Source organism: Mirounga leonina, unplaced genomic scaffold, assembly GCF_011800145.1.
Source record: "Mirounga leonina isolate KUSES-001 unplaced genomic scaffold, KU_Mleo_1.0 Mir_152, whole genome shotgun sequence".
Taxonomy (NCBI): Eukaryota; Metazoa; Chordata; class Mammalia; order Carnivora; family Phocidae; genus Mirounga; species Mirounga leonina.
This window is the reverse complement of record NW_023270380.1, coordinates 21,282,434-21,303,186: the sequence shown is the minus strand read 5'-3', so window position 1 is coordinate 21,303,186 and position 20,753 is coordinate 21,282,434. Positions and strand designations below refer to the sequence as shown.

General features: G+C 56.6%; 1 protein-coding gene across 1 annotated transcript in view; it reads left to right on the top strand.

The window, feature by feature from the left end:
- PARP1 (poly(ADP-ribose) polymerase 1) overlaps window positions 1–18,290 on the top strand; it is a 33,379-nt gene extending 15,089 nt beyond the window's left edge. The window contains exons 6-23 of the mRNA XM_035008702.1: window positions 166–282; window positions 819–995; window positions 2,923–3,070; window positions 4,249–4,389; window positions 5,671–5,913; window positions 6,060–6,128; window positions 6,325–6,457; window positions 8,192–8,387; window positions 10,387–10,515; window positions 11,310–11,393; window positions 13,087–13,209; window positions 13,640–13,768; window positions 14,767–14,865; window positions 15,245–15,397; window positions 16,234–16,361; window positions 16,971–17,032; window positions 17,572–17,686; window positions 17,834–18,290. Of these exons, the coding sequence (XP_034864593.1) occupies window positions 166–282; window positions 819–995; window positions 2,923–3,070; window positions 4,249–4,389; window positions 5,671–5,913; window positions 6,060–6,128; window positions 6,325–6,457; window positions 8,192–8,387; window positions 10,387–10,515; window positions 11,310–11,393; window positions 13,087–13,209; window positions 13,640–13,768; window positions 14,767–14,865; window positions 15,245–15,397; window positions 16,234–16,361; window positions 16,971–17,032; window positions 17,572–17,686; window positions 17,834–17,915 (2,328 nt within the window). The 3' untranslated portion in view covers window positions 17,916–18,290. The remainder of the gene's footprint in view (window positions 1–165; window positions 283–818; window positions 996–2,922; window positions 3,071–4,248; window positions 4,390–5,670; window positions 5,914–6,059; window positions 6,129–6,324; window positions 6,458–8,191; window positions 8,388–10,386; window positions 10,516–11,309; window positions 11,394–13,086; window positions 13,210–13,639; window positions 13,769–14,766; window positions 14,866–15,244; window positions 15,398–16,233; window positions 16,362–16,970; window positions 17,033–17,571; window positions 17,687–17,833) is intronic.
- The last annotated feature ends 2,463 nt before the right edge of the window (window positions 18,291–20,753 follow it).

Genomic DNA, 20,753 nt, shown 5'->3' with positions numbered 1-20,753 from the left:
CCATGGGAGCGCAGCTGGGCCACTTTCCTGTGGAGGAGACCAGCTTGGAGGCGCAGCTCAGCTGACACACAAGGACCCCAGTGGAGACTGAGACAGGGGATCCCCCTCTAGTGGGGTCTCTGTTTGGACAGAGCTGGGCTGTCACTTGTCTGGTTCTGTCTGCAGGCCCAGAACGAGCTGATCTGGAACATCAAAGACGAGCTAAAGAAAGCGTGTTCGACAAATGACCTGAAAGAGCTGCTCATCTTCAACAAGCAGCAAGTGCCCTCCGGGGAGTCGGCGGTGAGCTACTTCTGTGTTCAGTGAGACCCGGGAGGGGGCCAGGATGCTGGGTGCCGTCCCTGTTGTCGTGTCCCCCCCGCCCCTCCCCCGGGGGGATGTGTGTGCCGCCGTTCTGTGGCCTGGTCACCACGTCCGGGGGCAGGAAGACCTCCCCCTATGTCCGCCCTGGGTTTAGGATTTGGGGGAGACTAGGGTGGGCTGTGTATTTGCCTTGTGTGTTCATGCCACACATTTTAAGGCCCAGACGCCCAGGGGCCACCAGGTCTGGAGGGCATGGAGCCCCCCTCGCAAGGGGAGGCCTGCCAGCACCCCACTGGTTCCCCGGGTGGTGTAGCTCCCTGCGCAGTAGGAGGGGACGGTGGGCTGTGGTACTGCGGTGTGGACAGGAGGTCTCTTAAAGCAGAGAAGCCAGACTACTGCGTGTATACCAGCGGCCCCGGGGAGTCCTTTTCAGGGCCAGCCCTCTCCGCTCAGTGAGTGCGGTCTGCCCACGTTGGTGAGCGGCCTTCCTGTAGCTTCTCCTCTCTTGGCTTCAGATCTTGGACCGTGTGGCCGACGGCATGGTGTTCGGTGCCCTCCTCCCCTGTGAGGAGTGCTCGGGCCAGCTGGTGTTCAGGAGCGACGCTTACTACTGTACGGGTGATGTCACTGCCTGGACCAAGTGCATGGTCAAGACCCAGACCCCCAGCCGGAAGGACTGGGTGACCCCAAAGGTAAGTGGGGGTGGACGTGGGTTCTGGGATCTGAGCAGAAAAACACCGCCCACCCACCTTCCAGGCCTGTCCCCACGACTGCCGTGTGTCCGGCTCCGAACATGGAGCAGGGCGCTTCTGGCGGGAGCACGGGTTTGTCCAATCGCTGTTGGTAGTTCCTGCCTTGGCAAGGAGGTTTTCCTGCCTTAGAGCTGGGGGGTTGGGTCCCGAGTTCAAGGAGCTCCTCCTATCGTTGGTCCTTTTTTTTTAAAAAAAGATTCCACCCATTTGACAGAGAGAGACACAGTGCAAGAGGGAACACAAGCAGGGGGAGTGGGAGGGAGAAGCAGGCTTCCCGCGGAGCAGGGAGCCCGATGCGGGGCTCGATCCCAGGACCCTGGGATCATGACCTGAGCTGAAGGCGGACGCTTAACGACTGAGCCACCCAGGCGCCCCCCCCCCCTTTTTTTTTAATGAAAATGCATATTGAATTCTCAGGATGCTAAAAGCTCACTCAGGGAACCTCAATTGGGACTCTCCTGCACCCTGAGACTCGGTGCGAGCCGGCGCCGGGCTGCCTCTCCCCAGGATTTGGGCTTTGAGCTCAGCCGGGTGGCCTGCCTCCCTTGCGAAGTTCAGGGGCTGAGCCTGTGGGACAGCAGCACGTAGTAGGCACTTGGGTGTCCCGCGGCCCTCTTGCCCCCCTGCTCACGGCCGAAATTACACCCCAGCCCGCCCCGCCTCTGCACGTTCTCTTGAGTGGTCGCTCCGAAAGCACTCTGACCCCCTCACTCCCCGTATTTTTACAGCCTTACGCCCATCCCCGTTTCTTGTGGAAATATTCCCCAGGTTTTTCTGAGTTCTTTGAGAAAATAAGATGGTGAGAGATAGGAGCTGTTGTGTGTTTCATATACCAGTTGCACGGCATTCGTGTTTATTTTGGAAGGTGCCTGCATGCATAAGACCCATTTTCGGGTCCACGGTGCTTGCCACCCGTGCAGAGTCCTGGACTTGCAGCCCCATGTGAGACTGCTGTCCCCTCAGCGCGGCCCGCAGAGTCAAGGTCCACTCCGGCTTCCCCAGGACCTGCCCGGCTCTGTGGGCCTTCTTCCACCCTTGCTGTCCTCAGGCTCTGTTCTCACTGCCCGTGCACGCACACGCCGTATCTCCAGCTCTCCACACTCCCCGCAACAGGGCACTAACCAGCCAGCGTTCCCCGCATACCACAGTGTGTCGGCCACATGTCTTTGCATGAGCCCTGCCTTTCCAGCCCCTAGCCATCTGAGCAGTCACTGCCTCCGAGGAGCCCTCTTGGAGTTCCCCATCTGTGTCCCATTGGCATGTTCATTGTAGAGCCTTGCTCCTGTGTTAAAGTTAGTTTTCGTGTATCTGACTCCATGAGGACTGAGCTTGTTTCTCAAAGGAAGAAACTGTCTTTATGACTTCATGGTGATCCATGGCACGGTAGGTGCTCAGCATGCATTGGACCCTGTTCTCGGGGCTTTCACTGAGCACGGGTACGGCGGGAGCAGCCTCTTCTTGATTGGGTGAAGGTGTAGGAGCACAGGGACCATGCTGTTCCCTGAATTCCATGTGTTGGACGCTCCCAGAGTGACTGCCTGGAGCAGAGCCCGTTGTCAGTCTCCGGGAGGAAGGTGAACAGACTTTTGGCAGAGTCCGTATTGAACACTGTCGTCGGGCTATCTGCAGCCATGTTCCCTCATAGGAAGGGAGGGAAACTCCTGATTTTCTCTCAGGAAATACAGTTTCTCAGTGCGTGCAGTCTCAGGAGGTGGGCATGCGGCCCGTGAGGGGCCCCTCAAGGGTGAGTCCGATGCGGGACTCGACCCCAGGACCCTGGCTGAGCCGAGCGAAGGCAGACGCTTAACCATCTGAGCCACCCAAGCGCCCAAGAACTGGTTTCTTAACTGAAACTTAAATTCTTTAGGAATTCCGAGAAATTTCTTACCTCAAAAAACTGAAGACCAAAAAGCAGGACCGAATATTTCCCCCTGAGACCAGTGCCCCAGCGGCGGTGGCACCCCTGCCCTCCACAGCCTCAGCGCCTGCCAGTATGAACAGCTCCGCTCCACCAGGTACAGCTGGGGGCGGGGGCTGGGGCCCTGACCTGAGCAAGAGGAGGGTTTCCCTGTGGGTCCTCTTGTCTGCCGATCCTGTGGGGAAGGCCTGCCGGGCTCCCCTCAGCAGGAGGAAGGTGCTTGGGAGGCATTCTCCCGAGAAAGGCCCAGGGGGCCGTACCTAGAATGACATTCCGAATGTCCTCCTGCCCACCCAGCAGACCTTGCTTTCCCGCCTCCTGGCAGCCTTACCCCCATCGGGCATCCTGAGCCTGATGGGATGCTCATGGCTCTTGCACGCCGAGACGTGCTGTGTGCCTGGCCTGCAGCACAGACTAACTGACCCATTTGAGGGCAAACACGCCTCACTGGCAGGTGCAGTGACACCAGTTTGGGGTTTTCCATCTGCTGAAGAGACTCCCTGCTTTTGTTCACTTCGAGACACGTGACGGAGCCTGAGGGTTACAGCCACAGTCGGGTGGGCAGAGGACCAGGGTCTGACCCTGAACGTGAGCCTGTTGGTGACCTGCCGTCTCCTGGGGAGGGACGTGTGTCTGTGCTCCGGTGCACGTGTCGGGTCAGCGCTGACTTGCCCTCATGGAGGGCTTGGGAGCCTCCCTCCGGGTTCTCGTGCTGGGAGTGCGTAGGCGGCACCTGTCCGCCTCTGCCACAGACAGACACTGCTCTGTTGAGGGCCTTTCCGGCCTCCTCAAGTGCCGGGTTCTGCCTTGTGCCTGGAATCAGTTACCCTGCTCAGTGTCCTGTTGACTGAAGCTTTGAGTGACTGCCTTGGGGAGACTGGTTTGTTGGGTGGGGTTAATTAATAGGTATCACATAAGAAATTGCAGTTTATTTTTAGATGTGGGTTGGGGAAAGAATAAAAGTAATTGGGAGCTCACCTGATTGCCTCTCCTCTTCCCATCCCACTGGCAGCCTTGTGGTCCCCGCATGCAGCTTTCCGGGTCTGCCTGTGGGGCAGGGCCAGGAGTCATCGTCTGGCTTCTCCCCCGGCCTGGTCCTCTGTGTGCCAAGGGACGGGACAGGCTCTCCGCGTGCTGTCCTGTCCTCTGCTTTCCTACTAGCCCTGGGCCTCTGCTTTCCTAGACTTTTCCCTCGGGGATGCCGATCAAAGGAGAGCTGAGGGTGTCCCGGCCTTACTGGGACCTCACAGCCTGACAACTGTTTTCTCGTCCCAGAAAAGCCGTTGTCCAACATGAAGATCCTGACTCTTGGGAAACTCTCCCGGAACAAGGATGAGGTGAAGGCCATGATCGAGAAACTCGGGGGGAAGTTGACGGGCACAGCCAACAAGGCCTCCCTGTGCATCAGTACCAAAAGTGAGTTGAATCTGGTTTGTAAAGGAGGGGACGCGCTGAGTGCAGCGTGGCACCCACAGGACACTCCCAGATGGGTCTCTTCTTTGGTCAGCAGCATTGTTTGGGTCGTTTGTGAGGGGAGGACAGTGCCGGTATTTGCACGCTGCTCTGTTGTGTGTGTGCGCACACGCCTTCCATCCCCAGCTGAAGGCTGCCTGCTGCTGTTCTCAACCAGCCTGAGCTCCTGCCCTTGGACACACCAATGGCCTTGCACGTCCGCGACCTCGGGGGGCGTGGACAAGCTCAGGGCTCTGTGGGGCCACAGAGCGGGGGCAGGGCTGCACAAAGAGGGTGCTCCTTCAGGACCGGGAGACGTGCTTGTTTCGCTGACCGATGGAAACCCGTAGAGTGAGGCAAAATGAAGAAACGGGAGTATCTTCCAAATGACAGCACAAGATAGTCTCAGAGGAAAACAGTCTTGCAGAATCGGAGGTAAGTAATTTAGGAAGTCGGGAGCTGGAAGTAAGGGTCGTGAGGTGCACTCCACACAGACTCCGGCAGACCCTGTGGAAGCCCAGGGCTGGTCTCCGGGACTGGAGCAGATGGTCCTAACGTGTGCAGAGCCACAGACTCCAGAAAGCCAGAGCCAGCGTGACAAGGGACAGAGCAGGAGACCTCACGCTCCCTGATTGCAAACTACGTCACAAGCTCTAGCGATCGGAACGGTACAGAGCTGATGTAGGGACACGCGTGGATCCACGGAACGGCCTAGAGAGCCCGGCAGTAAGCCGCCATGTGTGCGCCGAGTGCATCTACCACAGAGAGCCGAGTTCACATGTGGGGACAGCCAGGTCCCTGCCTGATGCCACTCACAGGATTCACTCAAATTGGATGGAGCCCCGGAGCCATAGAACTTGTGGGAGAAAACACAGACGGCGAGCCCCTCAACCTTGGTTTTCGTGATTTTCGACACTGGCACCAAGACCAGCCCAGCGGGGCTCCATCAAATTAGAAAGCTTCCTCGCATCAGGGAAACTATTGACAGAATACAGATGCATCCTGCTGGCGGGGGCGGGGGGGGTGCTGCGCACGTGCAGGGTCCAGCAGAGGGGCAGAATAGAGGCATCCTGCCGGGCGGGGGGGCTAGCGCCCGCCGTCAAACCACAACTCCTCCCCTGGGGCACACCTGCCCGCACCGTCGGCCACCCCCCGTGCCAGGTGACGAGGAGGGGGCTCGTTCGGTGGGGCTCTGGCTTCACTTCACACTAACGTGCCAGTTGTTCTTGGCCCTGATTTGAACAGAGGAGGTGGAGAAGATGAACAAGAAGATGGAGGAAGTGCGAGAAGCCAGCATCCGCGTGGTGTCCGAGGACTTCCTCCGGGACGTGTCCGATTCCACCAGGAGCCTGCAGGACTTGCTCTCAGCCCACGTCCTGGCCCCGTGGGGCGCCGAGGTGAAGGCAGAGCCAGCGGAGCCTGCGGCCTCGAGAGCAAAGTCGGGGGCTGCGCTGTCCAAGAAGAGCAAGGGCCCCGTCAAGGAGGAAGGTGAGGCCCCGGGTCCGTGTGCTCCTGGGACACTCTGGCTGAGGCTGCCTAGAGCCCTGTTGGCCCCTTCACCCTGCCTTACACTCCACCCCTACTTTCTGGTTTCATTTCACTCAAAACATTTTCGTTTCTTGTTTCCTTTCAAGGCATCAATAAATCTGAGAAGAGAATGAAGTTAACTCTTAAAGGTGGAGCTGCTGTCGATCCAGATTCAGGTGAGCACACGGGAGTGTGAGCGGGTGGGTGGTCAGGAGACCAGGGGCATCTGGACCACACCTGTGCCCTCCTGCTTCCTTGGGCTCCCCCGGTCCTGAGGACATGTGGGTCTTTTGGGGAGCCTCCCAAACGTGGCAGTAGAGTGTCCAGGCGGGTCTGAATCCCCCACCTGCAGGCACCCTGCCTCTGCGACAGGTCTGGAACATTCCGCACATGTCCTGGAGAAAGGTGGGAAGGTGTTCAGCGCCACCCTCGGCCTGGTGGACATCGTGAAGGGAACTAACTCCTATTACAAGCTGCAGCTCCTGGAGGATGACAAAGAAAGCAGGTGTGTTGTGGGCACAGGGCGGAGTCCCTGGAAGGTGGCCCCATGAAAGGGGTGGGCCTGTGAGGGGTGTGGTGCCTTCAGCGAGAGGGAAGATGCCGGCGCCCACACGGGTTGGCTCCTTGGCATCCATCCAGCTCCCTGACTTCACGGGTTGTGCTGCCCACCATCTCCCAAGACTCTGCTTACAGCTCCTTGAAGAATCCAGAGCCTCTGATTGCTGAACACACGTGGACCCAAACTTGGTCTTTTAATGTTTTTTCAAATTCCCTAGTCCCGACTCTCATGGGTAAACCGGGACAGTTTCTTATCAGCAAGTGGAAGCAGCTTCCCCACCGGAACTCTGGTGGTTGAAAGGTACGGCGAAGCGGTGGCCCCGGGGGCGCTACACCAGCCCCTAGGAAGCCTTGGCCGGCGGCTGTGTTCTTCCATTGCCTCAGCCTCTCACCAGAACTTTCCTCCAAAAGTGAATATTGGAAGGGATCTTAAAAGTCCAGAGTATCTAGTAAGCTAAATAGATTTTCTGAAGAAATAAGTCCAATGTCATGTGGTTTATCACCTGCTCTGGTGACCTGGTCTTACTGATTTTCACAGTGAATGGGCAACGTGGGCTGTCAGTTAAGGACGCTTTTCAGGACAGCTAAGGACGCTTTTCAGGACAGCTCAGTATAGCACCTCCCAAACATTTCCAGGGAAACCCGAGGAGAGAGTGACCTGTGCCTCTGGGCAAGAGCCCAGGAAGCCCCAGATTTTCTTTGAGATCTTTGGTTTACTTAAAAGTGCATACAAGGGGGCGCCTGGGTGGCTCAGATGGTTAAGCGTCTGCCTTCGGCTCAGGTCATGATCTCAGGGTCCTGGGATCGAGTCCCGCATCAGGCTCCCTGCTCTTTGGGAGCCTGCTTCTCCCTCTGCCTCTCCCTCTCTCTCTCTCTCATGAATAAATAAATAAAATCTTTAAAAAAAAATGCATACAAGTCGGGGTGCCTGGGTGGCTCAGTCAGTTAAGCATCTGCTTTCAGCTCAGGTCATGATCACAGGGTCCTGGGATCCAGCCCCATATTGGGCTCCCTGCTCTGCAGGGACTCTGCTTCTCTCTCTCCCTCAGCTCCTCCCCCTTCTCGTGCTTGCTCTTGTGCTCTCTCAAAATCTTTAAAAAGAAAGAAAAGTACATACAGCTCTTGTATTTGAGGTTCTTTTTTTTTTTTTTTTTTTTTAAGACTTTATTTGAGACAGCACGAGCAAGGGGGAGGGGCAGAGGCAAAGGGAGAAGCCTGACACGGGGCTGGATCCCAGGACCCTGAGATCATGACCTGAGCTGAGGTCAGATGCTTCACCAGCTGAGCTGCCCAGGCGCCCCTGTATTTGAGGTTCTGATATATCTTTACGTGATGCATTATGTCATTCATTCTTTCCACCAAGAGAAATGAGCTCCCCCAAAGCTGAGCAGCAGGGCACCTAGGGTACCAGTGTGTGGGGCCCGGTTGCCATGGGAACCCAGAGCGATGGCCTGACCCTGAGGCCCGGCCTGCATGCCGCTGACACACGTGCACGCACCCCACCCCACCCCGTCGGGGCGTCGAGTTTCCTTTGTCCTTCTGTGCCTATCAGCATCGTCGTGGGGGGTGGAGCTCTTTGTCCCCCAAGCGGAACGGAAGGGAAGGGGGACTGTTGCCGACACGTGAGCAGCCAAGCCACAGGTTTGTATGTGACCCTCCTGTCCTCCCCGCACCCTCGCAGGTACTGGATCTTCAGGTCGTGGGGCCGTGTGGGCACGGTCATCGGCAGTAACAAACTGGAGCAGGTCCCATCCAAGGAAGACGCCATTGAGCACTTCATGAAGCTGTACGAAGAGAAAACTGGGAATGCCTGGCACTCCAAGAACTTCACGAAGTATCCCAAAAAGTTCTACCCTCTGGAGATTGACTATGGCCAGGTAATCCCCGCTCTCGCACTGTCTGCTTCCAGTAGAAGGAAGGGGCGCCCTGTCGTCGTCGTCCTCCTCCCCCCACTGCCCACCGCGGCAGCTTTTGGAAGATGCTGTCCCAATAGAGATACACAACCCCTACGTGGCCTTGATATTTCAGTAACTGCGTTTTGTGGGGTTTTTTTTTTTTTTTTTTTTTTTTTAAGATTTCATGTGTTTGACAGAGACACAGCGAGAGCAGGAACTCACAAGCAGGGGGAGTGGGAGAGGGAGAAGCAGGCTTCCCACGGAGCAGGGAGCCTGATGTGGGGCTCGATCCCAGGACCCTGGGATCATTACCTGAGCCGAAGGCAGACACTTAACAACTGAGCCACCCAGCACCCCAAAATAACATACTTCTAAATGACTCAAGCATCAAAAAAGAAATCACAAATAAATTCGAAAATATTTTCTAAGTATTTATTTTTGCGAGAGAGAGAGAGCGTGAGCGGTGTTGGGGAAGGGGGCAGAGAGAGAAGCAGGCTCCCAGCCGAGCAGGGAGCACCATGTGGGGCTAGGTCCCAGGACCCCAGGACCATGACCTGAGCCGAAGGCAGACGCTTAATGAGCCACTCAGGCATCCCTGTTTTATTCATTTTAAAAAGCAAAAAGAATGGGGCACCTAGGTGGCTCAGTTGGTTAAGCAACTGCCTTCGGCTTGGCTCATGATCCTGGAGTCCCGGGATCGAGTCCCGCATCGGGCTCCCTGCTCAGCGAGGGGTCTGCTTCTCCCTCTGACCCTCCCCCCTCTCATGCTCTCTATCTCGTTGTCTCTCTCAAATAAATAAATAAAATCTTTAAAAAAAAAAAAAAGGCAAAAAGAAACTATGAAACTAATCTTAGTAATTTATATCCCCCCCCCTTTTTTTGAAGGCAAATCTTTGAAGTCTGGTGTATTTTCAGCCCTTGCAGTATGTCTCCGTTCAGACTGGCCTCCTTTCAAAACCAGGGGCCACTGAATTCAAGTGTACTGGCCTAGAGCGACGTGTTAGGGCTGCACAGATGGTCAGAGGTAGTAGTTTATGGTCTATAAGTTCTCTGTAACGATGCTACTGAATATGTAAAAATCTCTGTGGCTGTTAGCCCCAGAGGGAGATACCGGGTCACAGAGTACATGCATTTAAACAAAGCTTTTCACCATGAACAGTTGGCCTCCCTGGGGAGCTGGAAGCCGGGAACATGAAAGCACTAAAGAGTCAGTGCTGGGACAGGAAGCGTAGCTGGCAGTCGCAACCTGGACTGTGAACACGGCCCGCGGCCCAGCACGCAGCTCGGGCGAGCTCAACAGATACTAGGACCGGTGTCCACTCAAAGCAAACACCAAACAGCTAGTTGCTAGGGACACTGAGGGACAGGGCACAGTCCCTCCCCTCCTGCCGTTCATAAGTGATGAGGATTCAGACGTTTCCAGTGCCGAGTGGTCCTGGCTTAGCCTGGGTTCCCCAAAGAGCAGGAGTGTAGTCTTGTGCTGTTAGCTCGTCAGGAAGTGTGACCGCGGGGGGGGGGGGGGGGCAGGGGGAGCAGCAGAGGATGGAGTTCATGCCGTCGGTCTATGTGGCAGGAAATGGGTCTGGGTGTTTGGATCTTTGGGACTTTGTAAAAGGCTGTTGGCCCTGGCATGAGGCAGTACAAGAAAGGGGAGAATTGGTCCGGTGTCCCCTTGGTCCGTGGTTTGCCCTGGTGGTGGCATGGGCCGTGGGTAGGTCAGCCGGCACAGAGCTGGGCGCTTGCAGTGGCAGGTTGGAGGAAGGGTCTGGAGTAGCCACAGGGACTTGGGGGCTCACGGGAAGTGTCTGGTCCCGGTGCAGACCCGTGTTCCTGGCACCTGCTACCTCCGCCTTGTCCCTGATCGCTCAGCCTCTGCTGCTGGTGGCACCCAATCCTGTGGCTCCTTCGTCTGCAGCCCAGATACCACCACTTGGCTTGGGTTGTTGAAGAGGGTCTCTAACCAGTTTTCTTTTCCCTAAAGGATGAAGAGGCAGTCAAGAAGCTGACGGTGAGCCCCGGCACCAAGTCCAAGCTCCCCAAGCCCGTGCAGGAGCTCATTAAGATGATCTTCGACGTGGAGAGTATGAAGAAAGCCATGGTGGAATACGAGGTTATTGCACTCATCGTTTGGTCAGCAAGCTGGGGGGTGGTCGGGGCAGGTGGCCGTGTCCCCTGCCTGTCCTCCTGCTTGTTGCTGCTGCTCCCCGTTCGTTACCCCAGCGCTCGCGCAGCTCTGTCTGTGTTGTGCACTGCGGGTGTGGAGGTGCAGGGTGGCCCTGGGGGGCTCCGGAGGGGCTCGGCGCAGGCCACACAGGCCACTCCCCCACAGGGGGCGTGGGTGCCTTTGGAGGAAGGTGGCCCCATTTTCTGGGTGGGAGATGGAGGCTGAGCTAGCAGCGGGTCGCGTGCTTTTCCCGCTACATTTGCCACTTATCTTGATGGTAATTCCCAAGGTGTGAGCAGAAGCCATATTGCTAGAATAAACATGTAACTTTTCAGGGTAATTGATTTGAAAAAGAACGTTAATTTGAATATAAATACATATAGGAGCCTGTACTTTTAAAAAAAAAATTCTTTACCAGTTTATGGTCCTTATTCAGTTGGGAATTGCCTTGGCTCTGAGGCCCCAGGGAAGGTCATGTGGGCTGGCCCTCATCCTTACTTTGGAACCGGGTGAGAGTTGTGCTGGGCCAGTGCAGACGGAGTGTGGGGATGGAGGCGCCGTGGCTGCTGTAAACGAAGCAAGCGGGACCCTCACACAGACCCCACGGTGCGGGCAGGGCAGCAGACGGAGCTGGATCTCTGCTGCCAGCCAGGCCCGGGAGCCCCAAGGGGGCACTCGCCAGCTCGCCTGTGGTCCGCTGCACAGAGCGGCTTTCCAAGGGAAAATTCCCGTCTCCTCAGATTGACCTTCAGAAGATGCCCTTGGGGAAGCTGAGCAAGAGGCAGATCCAGGCAGCGTACTCCATCCTCAGTGAGGTGCAGCAGGTAGGCGGGGGCCGCCACTCCGGGCCAGCTCGTGTGGGGGGCGGGGTGCAGGGTCAGGGAGGTACCGCGCCCTGATGCCTGAAGACCTAGAGGCTTTTTCAGTTCTGTACATATGGTAAGTGCCTGCTCCTTGCTATGGTGGTCACAGAACTAAGGAAATAGCCATGTTTTCAGTGATCAGATAGGTAATAAACTCCCTATAAACTGAGTAAGGTATTTGGTTCTCCTGCCTCATAAAAACATCCTGGTTTTGTGTGTCCTTAAGAGTTGAGGGGCGCCTGGGTGGCTCAGTCATTAAGCGGCTGCCTTCGGCTCAGGTCGTGATCCCAGGGTACTGGGATCGAGCCCCGCATCGGGCTCCTTGCTCAGCAGGAAGCCTGCTTCTCTCTCTCCCACTCCCCCTGCTTGTGTTCCTGCTCTCACTCTCTCTCTGTCAAATAAATAAAATCCTTAAAAATTGGGCTGAAATTGGGGCACCTGGCTGGCTCAGTCAGTGGAGTGTGCAACTCTTGATCTCCGGGGTCTTGAGTTCAAGCCCCACGTTGGGTGTAGAGATGACCTAAAATGTTTTAAAAAGAAGCTGAAATTATTTTGCAGTTACTGGAAAATCAAAGAGAGCAAAGTGTATTTCCTCACTTTGGTTCATGCTCATTGGTCAGCACCTCACCGGGCACCCCATAGGGTCCCCCAGTCCGCGGGGCCTTCCTGCTGCGCCCTGGGGGGCCGAGGTGCAGGGCTGGCCTGTGAAGGAGGGGGGGGCTCCCGGGAAGCAGACTTTCAGCTGGTGCTGAGACGCAGCTGATCCTGAGCCCCGGCCCCTTCCCTGTTCCAGAATCCTGGTGGAGAGGCCGGGAGAGCATCCTTCCCCATGGTGCAGAGCCAACTGCAACACAGACGGAAATTGAGGATGGGGGGGGTGGGAGGCCTGCAGGGGGCCAGATCGCGGCCCTTCCACTACCCTGTAGCCACCCAGGTGCCCGCCCAGCATCACAGCGGTCCTGCTCTTCCATCTCTGCATTTATTGAGCACCTTCTGCAAACAGAGCACGAATGGGCACTGATGCAGGAAGGGGAACTTAGCCTGTGTGTGGCCACCTGAATCTTCATGTGCAAGAAAAGCGAATTCCTTCCCTTAAATAAGGCTGAAGATCCGTGGATAAGGGGCGGGCTGCCAGAATTCGTAGCAGTGAATTTCCCCTTTTGACTTGTGAGAAGTTCCCAAACATTGAAACAGTTGAAAGAGTTTTATTAGAAGTACACATGAGGGCGCCTGGGTGGCTCAGATGGTTAAGCGTCTGCCTTCGGCTCGGGTCATGGTCCCGGAGTCCTGGGATCGAGTCCCACATCGGGCTCCCGGCTCGGTGGGGAGCCTGCTTCTCCCTCTGACCCTATCTCTTCTCATGCTGTTTCTCTCTCTCTGTCAAATAAATAAATAAACAAAATCTTAAAAAAAAAAAAAAAAAAAGTGCACATGAACCCACTACCTAGATGCTACAGTTGACACCTTGCGTGGTGGTGGGGGTGTCACAGGTCTCCGTAGAAGTGAAAGTTTACGCGGGGAGGGGGATCCTGCACTCGGGCTGGCTCGACATCAACATGAGCTGGTCTTGAACATTTTCCCTGCGTTTCCTGGCTCGTGCCCACACCAAGCCATGTCAGACTCGCTGTCTCTGTCTCTGTCCCCTCCCCTGAAGGCGGTGTCCCAGGGTAGCAGTGACTCCCAGATCCTGGATCTCTCTAATCGCTTCTACACCCTGATTCCCCACGACTTTGGGATGAAGAAGCCCCCACTCCTAAACAATGCGGACTGTGTGCAGGTAGCCCGGGGCTTCTGGAGGGAGGTGCAGGCCTGGGTGGCACTCCCTCAGGGCAGGGGCCCCACCTCTGGGCCCCCGTTTTGAAGTAGCATTTCTTCCCACATTGGAAGAGACCCAACCACAGGCCAGACAGGCGGGTTTTCCCTCCCTGTCTCGCCAGTGATAGCCGCCCCCGCCCCGTTCTTGCTGTAGCCTTGTAGCTTCTGGCTCTCCCTTCCCCCAGGGAGCACGCCCCCCCTTGGCATCCCAGGACACCCCGGCAGTGTTCACTACGAGCAACGGGTGGGTGACAGGGTGTCCCCAACCAGCTCAGAGGCCCCCCTTCATTGTCTGTTCCAACCGTTATCGGCATGTGGGTTTTCTCTGCCAGACCTAGATATGTCTCCCTCACCCTGGTCCTAAGCCCAAGGTTTTCTGTCTGTTCCTCTAGGCCAAGGTGGAAATGCTGGACAACCTGCTAGACATTGAGGTGGCCTACAGTCTGCTCAGGGGGGGCTCTGATGACGGTAGCAAGGACCCCATCGACGTCAACTATGAGAAGCTCAAGACTGACATTAAGGTAACAGGCCGCCCATCTAACTGCTCATCCCCAAACTGGAATGCATTTCTCCTGGAGAGCTCCTTGAAACAGATTGCTGGTGCCCAGGAGCTGGACTTCCAGCATATTCCCAGATGCTGTGCTCACGGCCCGTGGAGACCTGAGGACGTCTCACCTGGAAATAAGCACCTTGGCCGGGCAGGCTTCCAAGCCAGGGCCTTGGGTACAGAGACTCGTTTTTGAGCGGCCTTCCAGAAGGTTCATTTTTCCTTAATCTGGAGAGGATCTGATTTTGGAGACTTACGAGCTTTAGGAGGTTTGTCATGCTCATTTCAGAAGTGGAAGTGCCTGATGACAGCCGTAATGAGTGCACGGGGCCTGGATTCCTACTTTCGGGCTGAGGTGGCCATGCTGGGGCAGAAGTCACCCTGCCCTGGTCCCTAGCTTGCCTTGACCTTGAGCCTGGTCTCTCCCGCATCTCACCTCCTGGGATCCTGCGGTGTGGCGCATTCCCTTGAGCCTGGGATGGGGTGTTTACAACACTGCAAAGAGCCTCTGCTTCTTGCCTAGGACAGAGCATAGATCTGTGGGTCCGGGTAGAATAAGCCACCAAATGTCACTTGTTTGGTCCCTGGGGCACCTTCTTGATGGGAATGCTGTGGGCATGGTTGTCTATGCAGGGCTTTTTCTCTGTCCTGAAGCCTTTGAATTAAGTTGTGAGGAAAAGCAGAATTCCTGGGTTTTCTGCACTTTGGCTAAAAATACAAAAATAGAAAACACAGCCTTTCCCGTGGTGCACTCGTGTTTGTGTGGCGGAGATTACGTTGACAAATTGACCGTTACCTGGCGGGGCCCTGAGGATTCAAAGATGCGGAGCGTTGGTTGTCCTCAAATCCCGACAGTTTATGGGGTCGTTTTGGCTTCTGATTGCAGTCTTGGCTGTGGGACATCTCTTGGCCCCCGTGTTGGGTGGCTCTGCTGGGGGTCCCCCTCGCTCTGACTCCACGACGTTGTTCTAGGTGGTGGACAGAGATTCGGAGGAAGCGGAGACCATCAGGAAGTATGTTAAGAACACTCACGCAACCACGCACAACGCGTACGACCTGGAGGTTATTGATGTAAGAATCCTCCTGCCCGCTCCCTCCAGCCTGGGCCTAGGTAGAAAAGGACGCTTCACTTTAAATGACTAGAGGAACTGTTTGTGGAAAGAAAAATTAGTCTTAGGGTCTGGGGGTGGCTTTGGGTTCTTTTCCTAATCTTTTTTGTTCATTTCCGATCTCAAAGCCTCGTTTGAGAACCGGAAAGTACACTGAGACAGATGCGCTGTGAAGCGCCTGGGGGTCCTGCGCAGGGCAGCTTGTCCCCACCTGACCCCACCTCCTTCCAGGTCGCGGTGGGCCGCGTCTTCGGGACAGCTGGCCTGTCTGCCGGGTCTGGTGGGTCTGGCTGTTAGAGTAACGTGGCTTCCTGCGTCTCCTTCCCTTAACCCCCGAGCAGATTTTTACGATCGAGCGCGAGGGCGAGAGCCGGCGCTATGAGCCATTCCGGCAGCTGCATAACCGCCGGCTGCTGTGGCACGGCTCCAGGGCCACCAACTTCGCCGGCATCCTGTCCCAGGGCCTCCGCATCGCCCCGCCTGAGGCGCCCGTGGTAGGTGGCTGGCCCGGGGCCCCTGTCCAGATGAGGTTTCGGCTGAGCGACGGCCGACAGGTGGCCGTTGCCCAGAGAGCGTCTTCACCTCGTGCTTCCACCCCTGACTGTGGATGACGTGGCTGCACGTCTGTCAGCCGTAGCTTCTGGAACAAAAGATGCAAGGTGTCCGGGCCTCAGGGCAACCTGAGAGCAGATGGGTGTGTTGATGTGCAAAGAACAGGCTTTGGCCACGGGCTGAGCTGAGTCCAGACCTGCCTCTGCCGCTTTCCGTGGCGGCGGGGGGGGGGGAACTCCCATGAGCCCCAGGGTGTTCCTCAGGAAACCGTGGGAGGGCGTGAGTGAGGCCCTGTCCCAACACAAGGGCTCAGTGCGTCACCTCCTGGGGCTTAGAGGTGACCCGCGGGACGGGCACTCGGAGGCGGTCTAGCAGGCCTCTTGCTTTCCAGTTGCAACAAGTGGGGAGCAAGGGGTGGCTGGCTGGTGCCACGTGGTAGCACGTGATCTGGGCCAATGCCCTGACCTCCCTGAGCCTCTCGTTTGACTGACAGAAGGACGTGAGCATAAGAGCCACCCTTTGTGGGGTGTTTATACGTGCCGGGTACTGATCAAAATGCTTACGGACTTGGCCAGTTTTCACAAGGGCCTGTGAGGTGTCTTTCCCAAGTGCAGAGAGGTTACGTAGCTCCCTGCGGTCCTGGGGGCCCGGCGGGACCAGGGTCCGAACAGCCTGGCCCCTGAGCTCGGCCTCGGGGTGTGGTCCGCACTCGGGAGCTCACTGGTGCCACCAACAGCCCCAGGTCTTCAGTGGCCCTTTTCCCACCCCCGCCCCCCAGACAGGCTACATGTTTGGTAAAGGGATCTATTTCGCCGACATGGTCTCCAAGAGCGCCAACTACTGCCGCACATCCCAGGCAGACCCCGTGGGCCTGATCCTGCTGGGAGAAGTCGCCCTCGGGAACATGTGAGTCAGCCTGGCCTTGGCTGGGGCCGCTGCTGGGGACGCACGCACTGGGTCTACAGAGGAGAGCTCTGCTTGGCCGGGAGGGGACCCTGGAAATTCACCACCATGATGGTAGAAACCGGTTCTAGTTAAGTGACCGAGGGAGCCACAGGGCTGAGGAATCCAGCCAGGTCTCAGGAACTGGCAGCGTCCATCCTCTCTGTGGGCTGAATTGCACAAAGGATGGGTCGCCCCCTAGCACGCATGCGTACCCACAGATGTTAAAAGTTTAAGACCAACTCAGATTAAACTGGAGTCAATCTCAGTTTCAGAGTCTTTGCAGAAAACCAGTTGGTCCTGCCTGCATCGGGTGTCCACCTTGGTCCCGTCACCGTGATGCAGAGAGCAGGGTCGTGTAATAGAGCAGGGGCCTGGGGTTCATGGCCTGGGCAGACAGAGAAGCCTCTGGAGCAGCCGGCACAGGCCGCTCACGGGAACTGCGCCTTCACTTCCCGGAACCATGGGTGCGGGCTGGGTGGTTCTTCTCACTTGGCCTCCTGCTCATCACATTGGTGGTTTGAGAGCCCGGGGTCGTCAGAGGCCCTTCTGGGACGGTCCTCTCTCCCGTAGGTACGAACTCAAGCATGCTTCACACATCAGCAAGCTCCCCAAGGGCAAGCACAGCGTCAAAGGTACTGTGTTCCAGAAAGTGCTGCTCCAGCGTCTCTCCCCAGCGGGCCGCGCGCCTCTGGCTGGAAAACAGCTGGGGTTCCGTTAGAAAATCAAGTGGCCTTGTCTGCTGCTGGTGTCGCAAGTGCTGACCGCGTCTCGGTTCGAGCCCCAGGAACCGGCGGCATCAGCTTTGGGTTTTAACACAACTCTCAGCGGCAGCACTCAGGGATGTCCCCTGACGGAGCACTGCCCAGGGTATCTGGGATTGCTGGAGCGTGGAGCACCTGCTGGTTTAGGGCCTCCACCTGCCAGGTTGGAGTGACTGCTTCGGACTTGGGCTCAGCAGAAATACAATCCGGGCTGGGGGATGGGGCGCTGCTCTTGTTACCGAAATCAGTAAGGCATGCGCCCTGGGAGCTTGATTTAGAACTACGGGTTTGTATCTGTAAGAAGGGTAGAGTAGGGAACGCGGGCACGTCTTTAAAACGTACACATAGAACTGACAGAAAACGGATCTCATCTTGGAACATTTCCAATCTCTGTCCTCATGGTTCCGCAGGTTTGGGCAAGACGACTCCTGATCCTGCAGCCAGTATCACTATGGACGGTGTGGAAGTTCCCCTGGGGACGGGGATTTCGTCCGGCGTCAGCGACACCTGCCTGCTGTATAACGAGTATCCTTTGCGAGGGAGCCAGGCCGTCCACTCAGAGGGACGTTGTGGGGCTGCGGTCACTCACGTGCGCCTGGTTGACCGGCGTGGGGGCGGCGTGTGCTCTGGCCACCGTGAAACCGTGCGCTCCTTGACACGCGTCCCCTCCAGGTACATCGTCTACGACATTGCTCAGGTAAACCTGAAGTACCTGCTGAAGCTCAAGTTCAACTTCAAGACGTCCCTGTGGTGAGCCAGGGCGTGTGGCTGAGGCGCAGCCCGGGGCCGGGGTGCAGAGGCCGCCCGCAGAGCAAGACTTCTCGGCATCTCCTGATGAGGGATTTTCTATGAATGTTGCTCACGTGTTAGACGATTTTTTCCCCAGCTTCCCAAATCCTTTGTTTGTGTGGGTCTGGGGGTGGGACGGGGGAGGGGCCTCCTTGCGACTGCCGACTGACCATAGAGAAGTGGGGGCTGGGGGTCTAGACTAGTCCCGCGGGAAGAACTGCACATGTCAGAATGCCTGCCTGCCTTGCCGGCTTCCCCAGCGGACGCAGAACTCAAGCCCACCCTTCTAAGTGTTCACCTTTAGTTTCGGTTTTGGAAAAATGTTAAGCATTTATTTTGAGGTAAAAATAAAAACTAATTTCGTACTACTTAGATTTTCTTTTTTATTTTGCATTTATTATCCCTTTTTATTTTAGCTTCTTTTGTGTGAGTTCTGTGGGGAGAGCAGGAGGAGGAATAACAACAATTTCCTCACCCTTAGAAACAAAAAAGTGCTTTCCTCTTCTGGACACGCTTGTATGTGGAAGCTCTCAGAATACATAGTGCAGTGAATTAAAAGTTGCGTTTGAAATTCCCGAATTTCCCGTGAGCGGTTTTGTCTTCCAGATGAAAATGGTATCGTTAATACTCCCAGGGGCTAATAGTGCTTCTCGCTTAAACGGGAATGTCTTCTCCGTTTGTGTATTGTGCATTTGGTCTCGTGCTGACGGTGGATCCGGTTCACCCTCACAGCACAAGGTCCACAAAGACTACAGGGGGCTGTTGGCGCCTGTATTTGTGGGACCCCAGAACGTCCGGCAGCTAACGGGGTTGCCGTGGGAGTGCCCGTCTGGGCGGCAGAAAACCAGATGCCGGGAGGCGCGTGCACTTTCTCTGGTCCCCGAGTGTGTGGTGCCGGTGCACGTCCTGTCGTCTGACCATCCATGGAGCACGCAGCCCACCACCGCTGCTCTCTGCAGGGGGGATGAGCCCGAAACGGACAGCAGGGTGACCCCTGGGACCCGTGGGCCAGACGGTGGCGGCACGGCGAGCCAATGCCTGGAACCTGAAAGTTAGGTGGGGGTTTTGGTGAGGGAAGTGGCGCAGACGGCATTCCGGAGCAGAGAGCGAAGCAGGGGGTGCCGTCGGAGTGGAGCTACTCTGATGGTGGCACCAGCAGGGGCCCGAGCTCGTGTCCGACTTCAGGACCTCATCTGATAGCGGCATCCTTGCTTTTCTCCAGCGTCCTGGACTCGTCCCTGGCGCCTTTGATCTGAGACGCGCTCCTGATTGGCCAGTCAGCAAGGCTTAGGCTTCCTGCATCCCGAATGTTCTCTCTTCTTCACCGTCCTTGGCGCAGAGAAAGGCAATCACCCTCGCAGTCCTTGATGAACAAAGTATTTTTAGGTTGGAGTGGTTGCTCAGCGGGTTCCCTGTCATCACAACTGATTTCTTAAAGAGGTTCGTGTTTCTGAATTCACATCTTCTCAAAGGGAACCTACCATACGATGCTTCAGTATTTATATTTTTGAGTTTCTTTCCTCACTTAAAAAAAGTCAAGTCCTATCCCAGGGCATAGCCAAAGTGCATTCTGGTCATTTTAATTTTTTTTTTAAGCCGTTCACAGAAACCCCAGCAGGAGGGGGTTTGGGGCCTATGCTGAACCGCGGTCCCCTGGGGGGCCCACGAGCATGGTCTCAGCCCTCGAGGCAGAAGCCGCGCACGTCCCTGTTCCTCTGTTCCTGCAGGGTGTTAGCTGGCGGATCCGTGTTGGCGGTTCTGCCTTGCCCTCTCTGGAGGCGGGAACTGCCACGACAATGTCCCAGGGCCCTTTGCCCGGACCGTCCCAGCTCTGTACCCTGAGCAAGCGGACACCCTCCCATCCCGACGGTTAGTGGCCACTCTGGAGGCCTGCCCGGCACAGGGTCCGTCACTATGGAGGTCTGGGTCGCAGGCACGGCTTCTCTCGGACCTCTCGGCTAACTCCCACGCCACTCCGATGGCATCGAGGTTCCTTAGGGCTTTCGTGTGTCCCAAGGTAGTGTCACTTTCCTTAAATTCTGTTCAAAGTCCCAGAAGATTGGGGTCTGTGGGTTTAAGGAATGAGATAAGGCCTTTGAATTGCAACTTACTTGGGGCTGATCGTTTGGGGTTTGGCGCGGTCTGGTGACAAAGCGTGCCCCATGCCCCTCGGTGGCCTCTCTGGTCTGGGGCGGTGGGGGCGGTGAGTGGTGTGGGTCTGTTGGCCTGTCTCAAGTAGGTTCCAAGAACGCACGTATTTGGAGACTCACTTTGAAAAGTGAAAAGAACCATGGCCCATAAATGCTCTTGGGTGACCGGGCCCTTGTGTAAAGGAGGTTGCCCACCGCCGGGCTGGGGGCGGTGCTGGCCCGCATCCCGGGGACTCGGAGGGAGTGGGCACGTCACTGGTTCTGCCACAAGTGGCTTCCTCGTGGTGCCAGCAGTGAGTGCTCTGGATGTAGGCAGCTCCACTTTGTGGGATCCAGTATATGCTGTAAGCCCGAGACCGCTGGGTGTCGCTGTCCCCCACAGCCGCGTGTGTGGGTCTGGGGGCAGGGGGGGAGTAGTCCTTACTGACCACATCTGGTACCCCTCGCTGTTGGCTTCCCACCCTGGAGCTCTGCTGGTTTGGAGGTCTAAGGCCCTGAGGGAGAAATGTCTCCCCTTGGGGACAAACACTAGGTCTGCTGAATTGGAAGAAGAGGCCACCACCTGGCTGTCTGCGTTCCTTAGAGGCTGCTGTCCCCATGGCAGAGAAAGGGGGTTAGTCCACTGACCACCGAGGGGGAGGCTGTGTCATTGG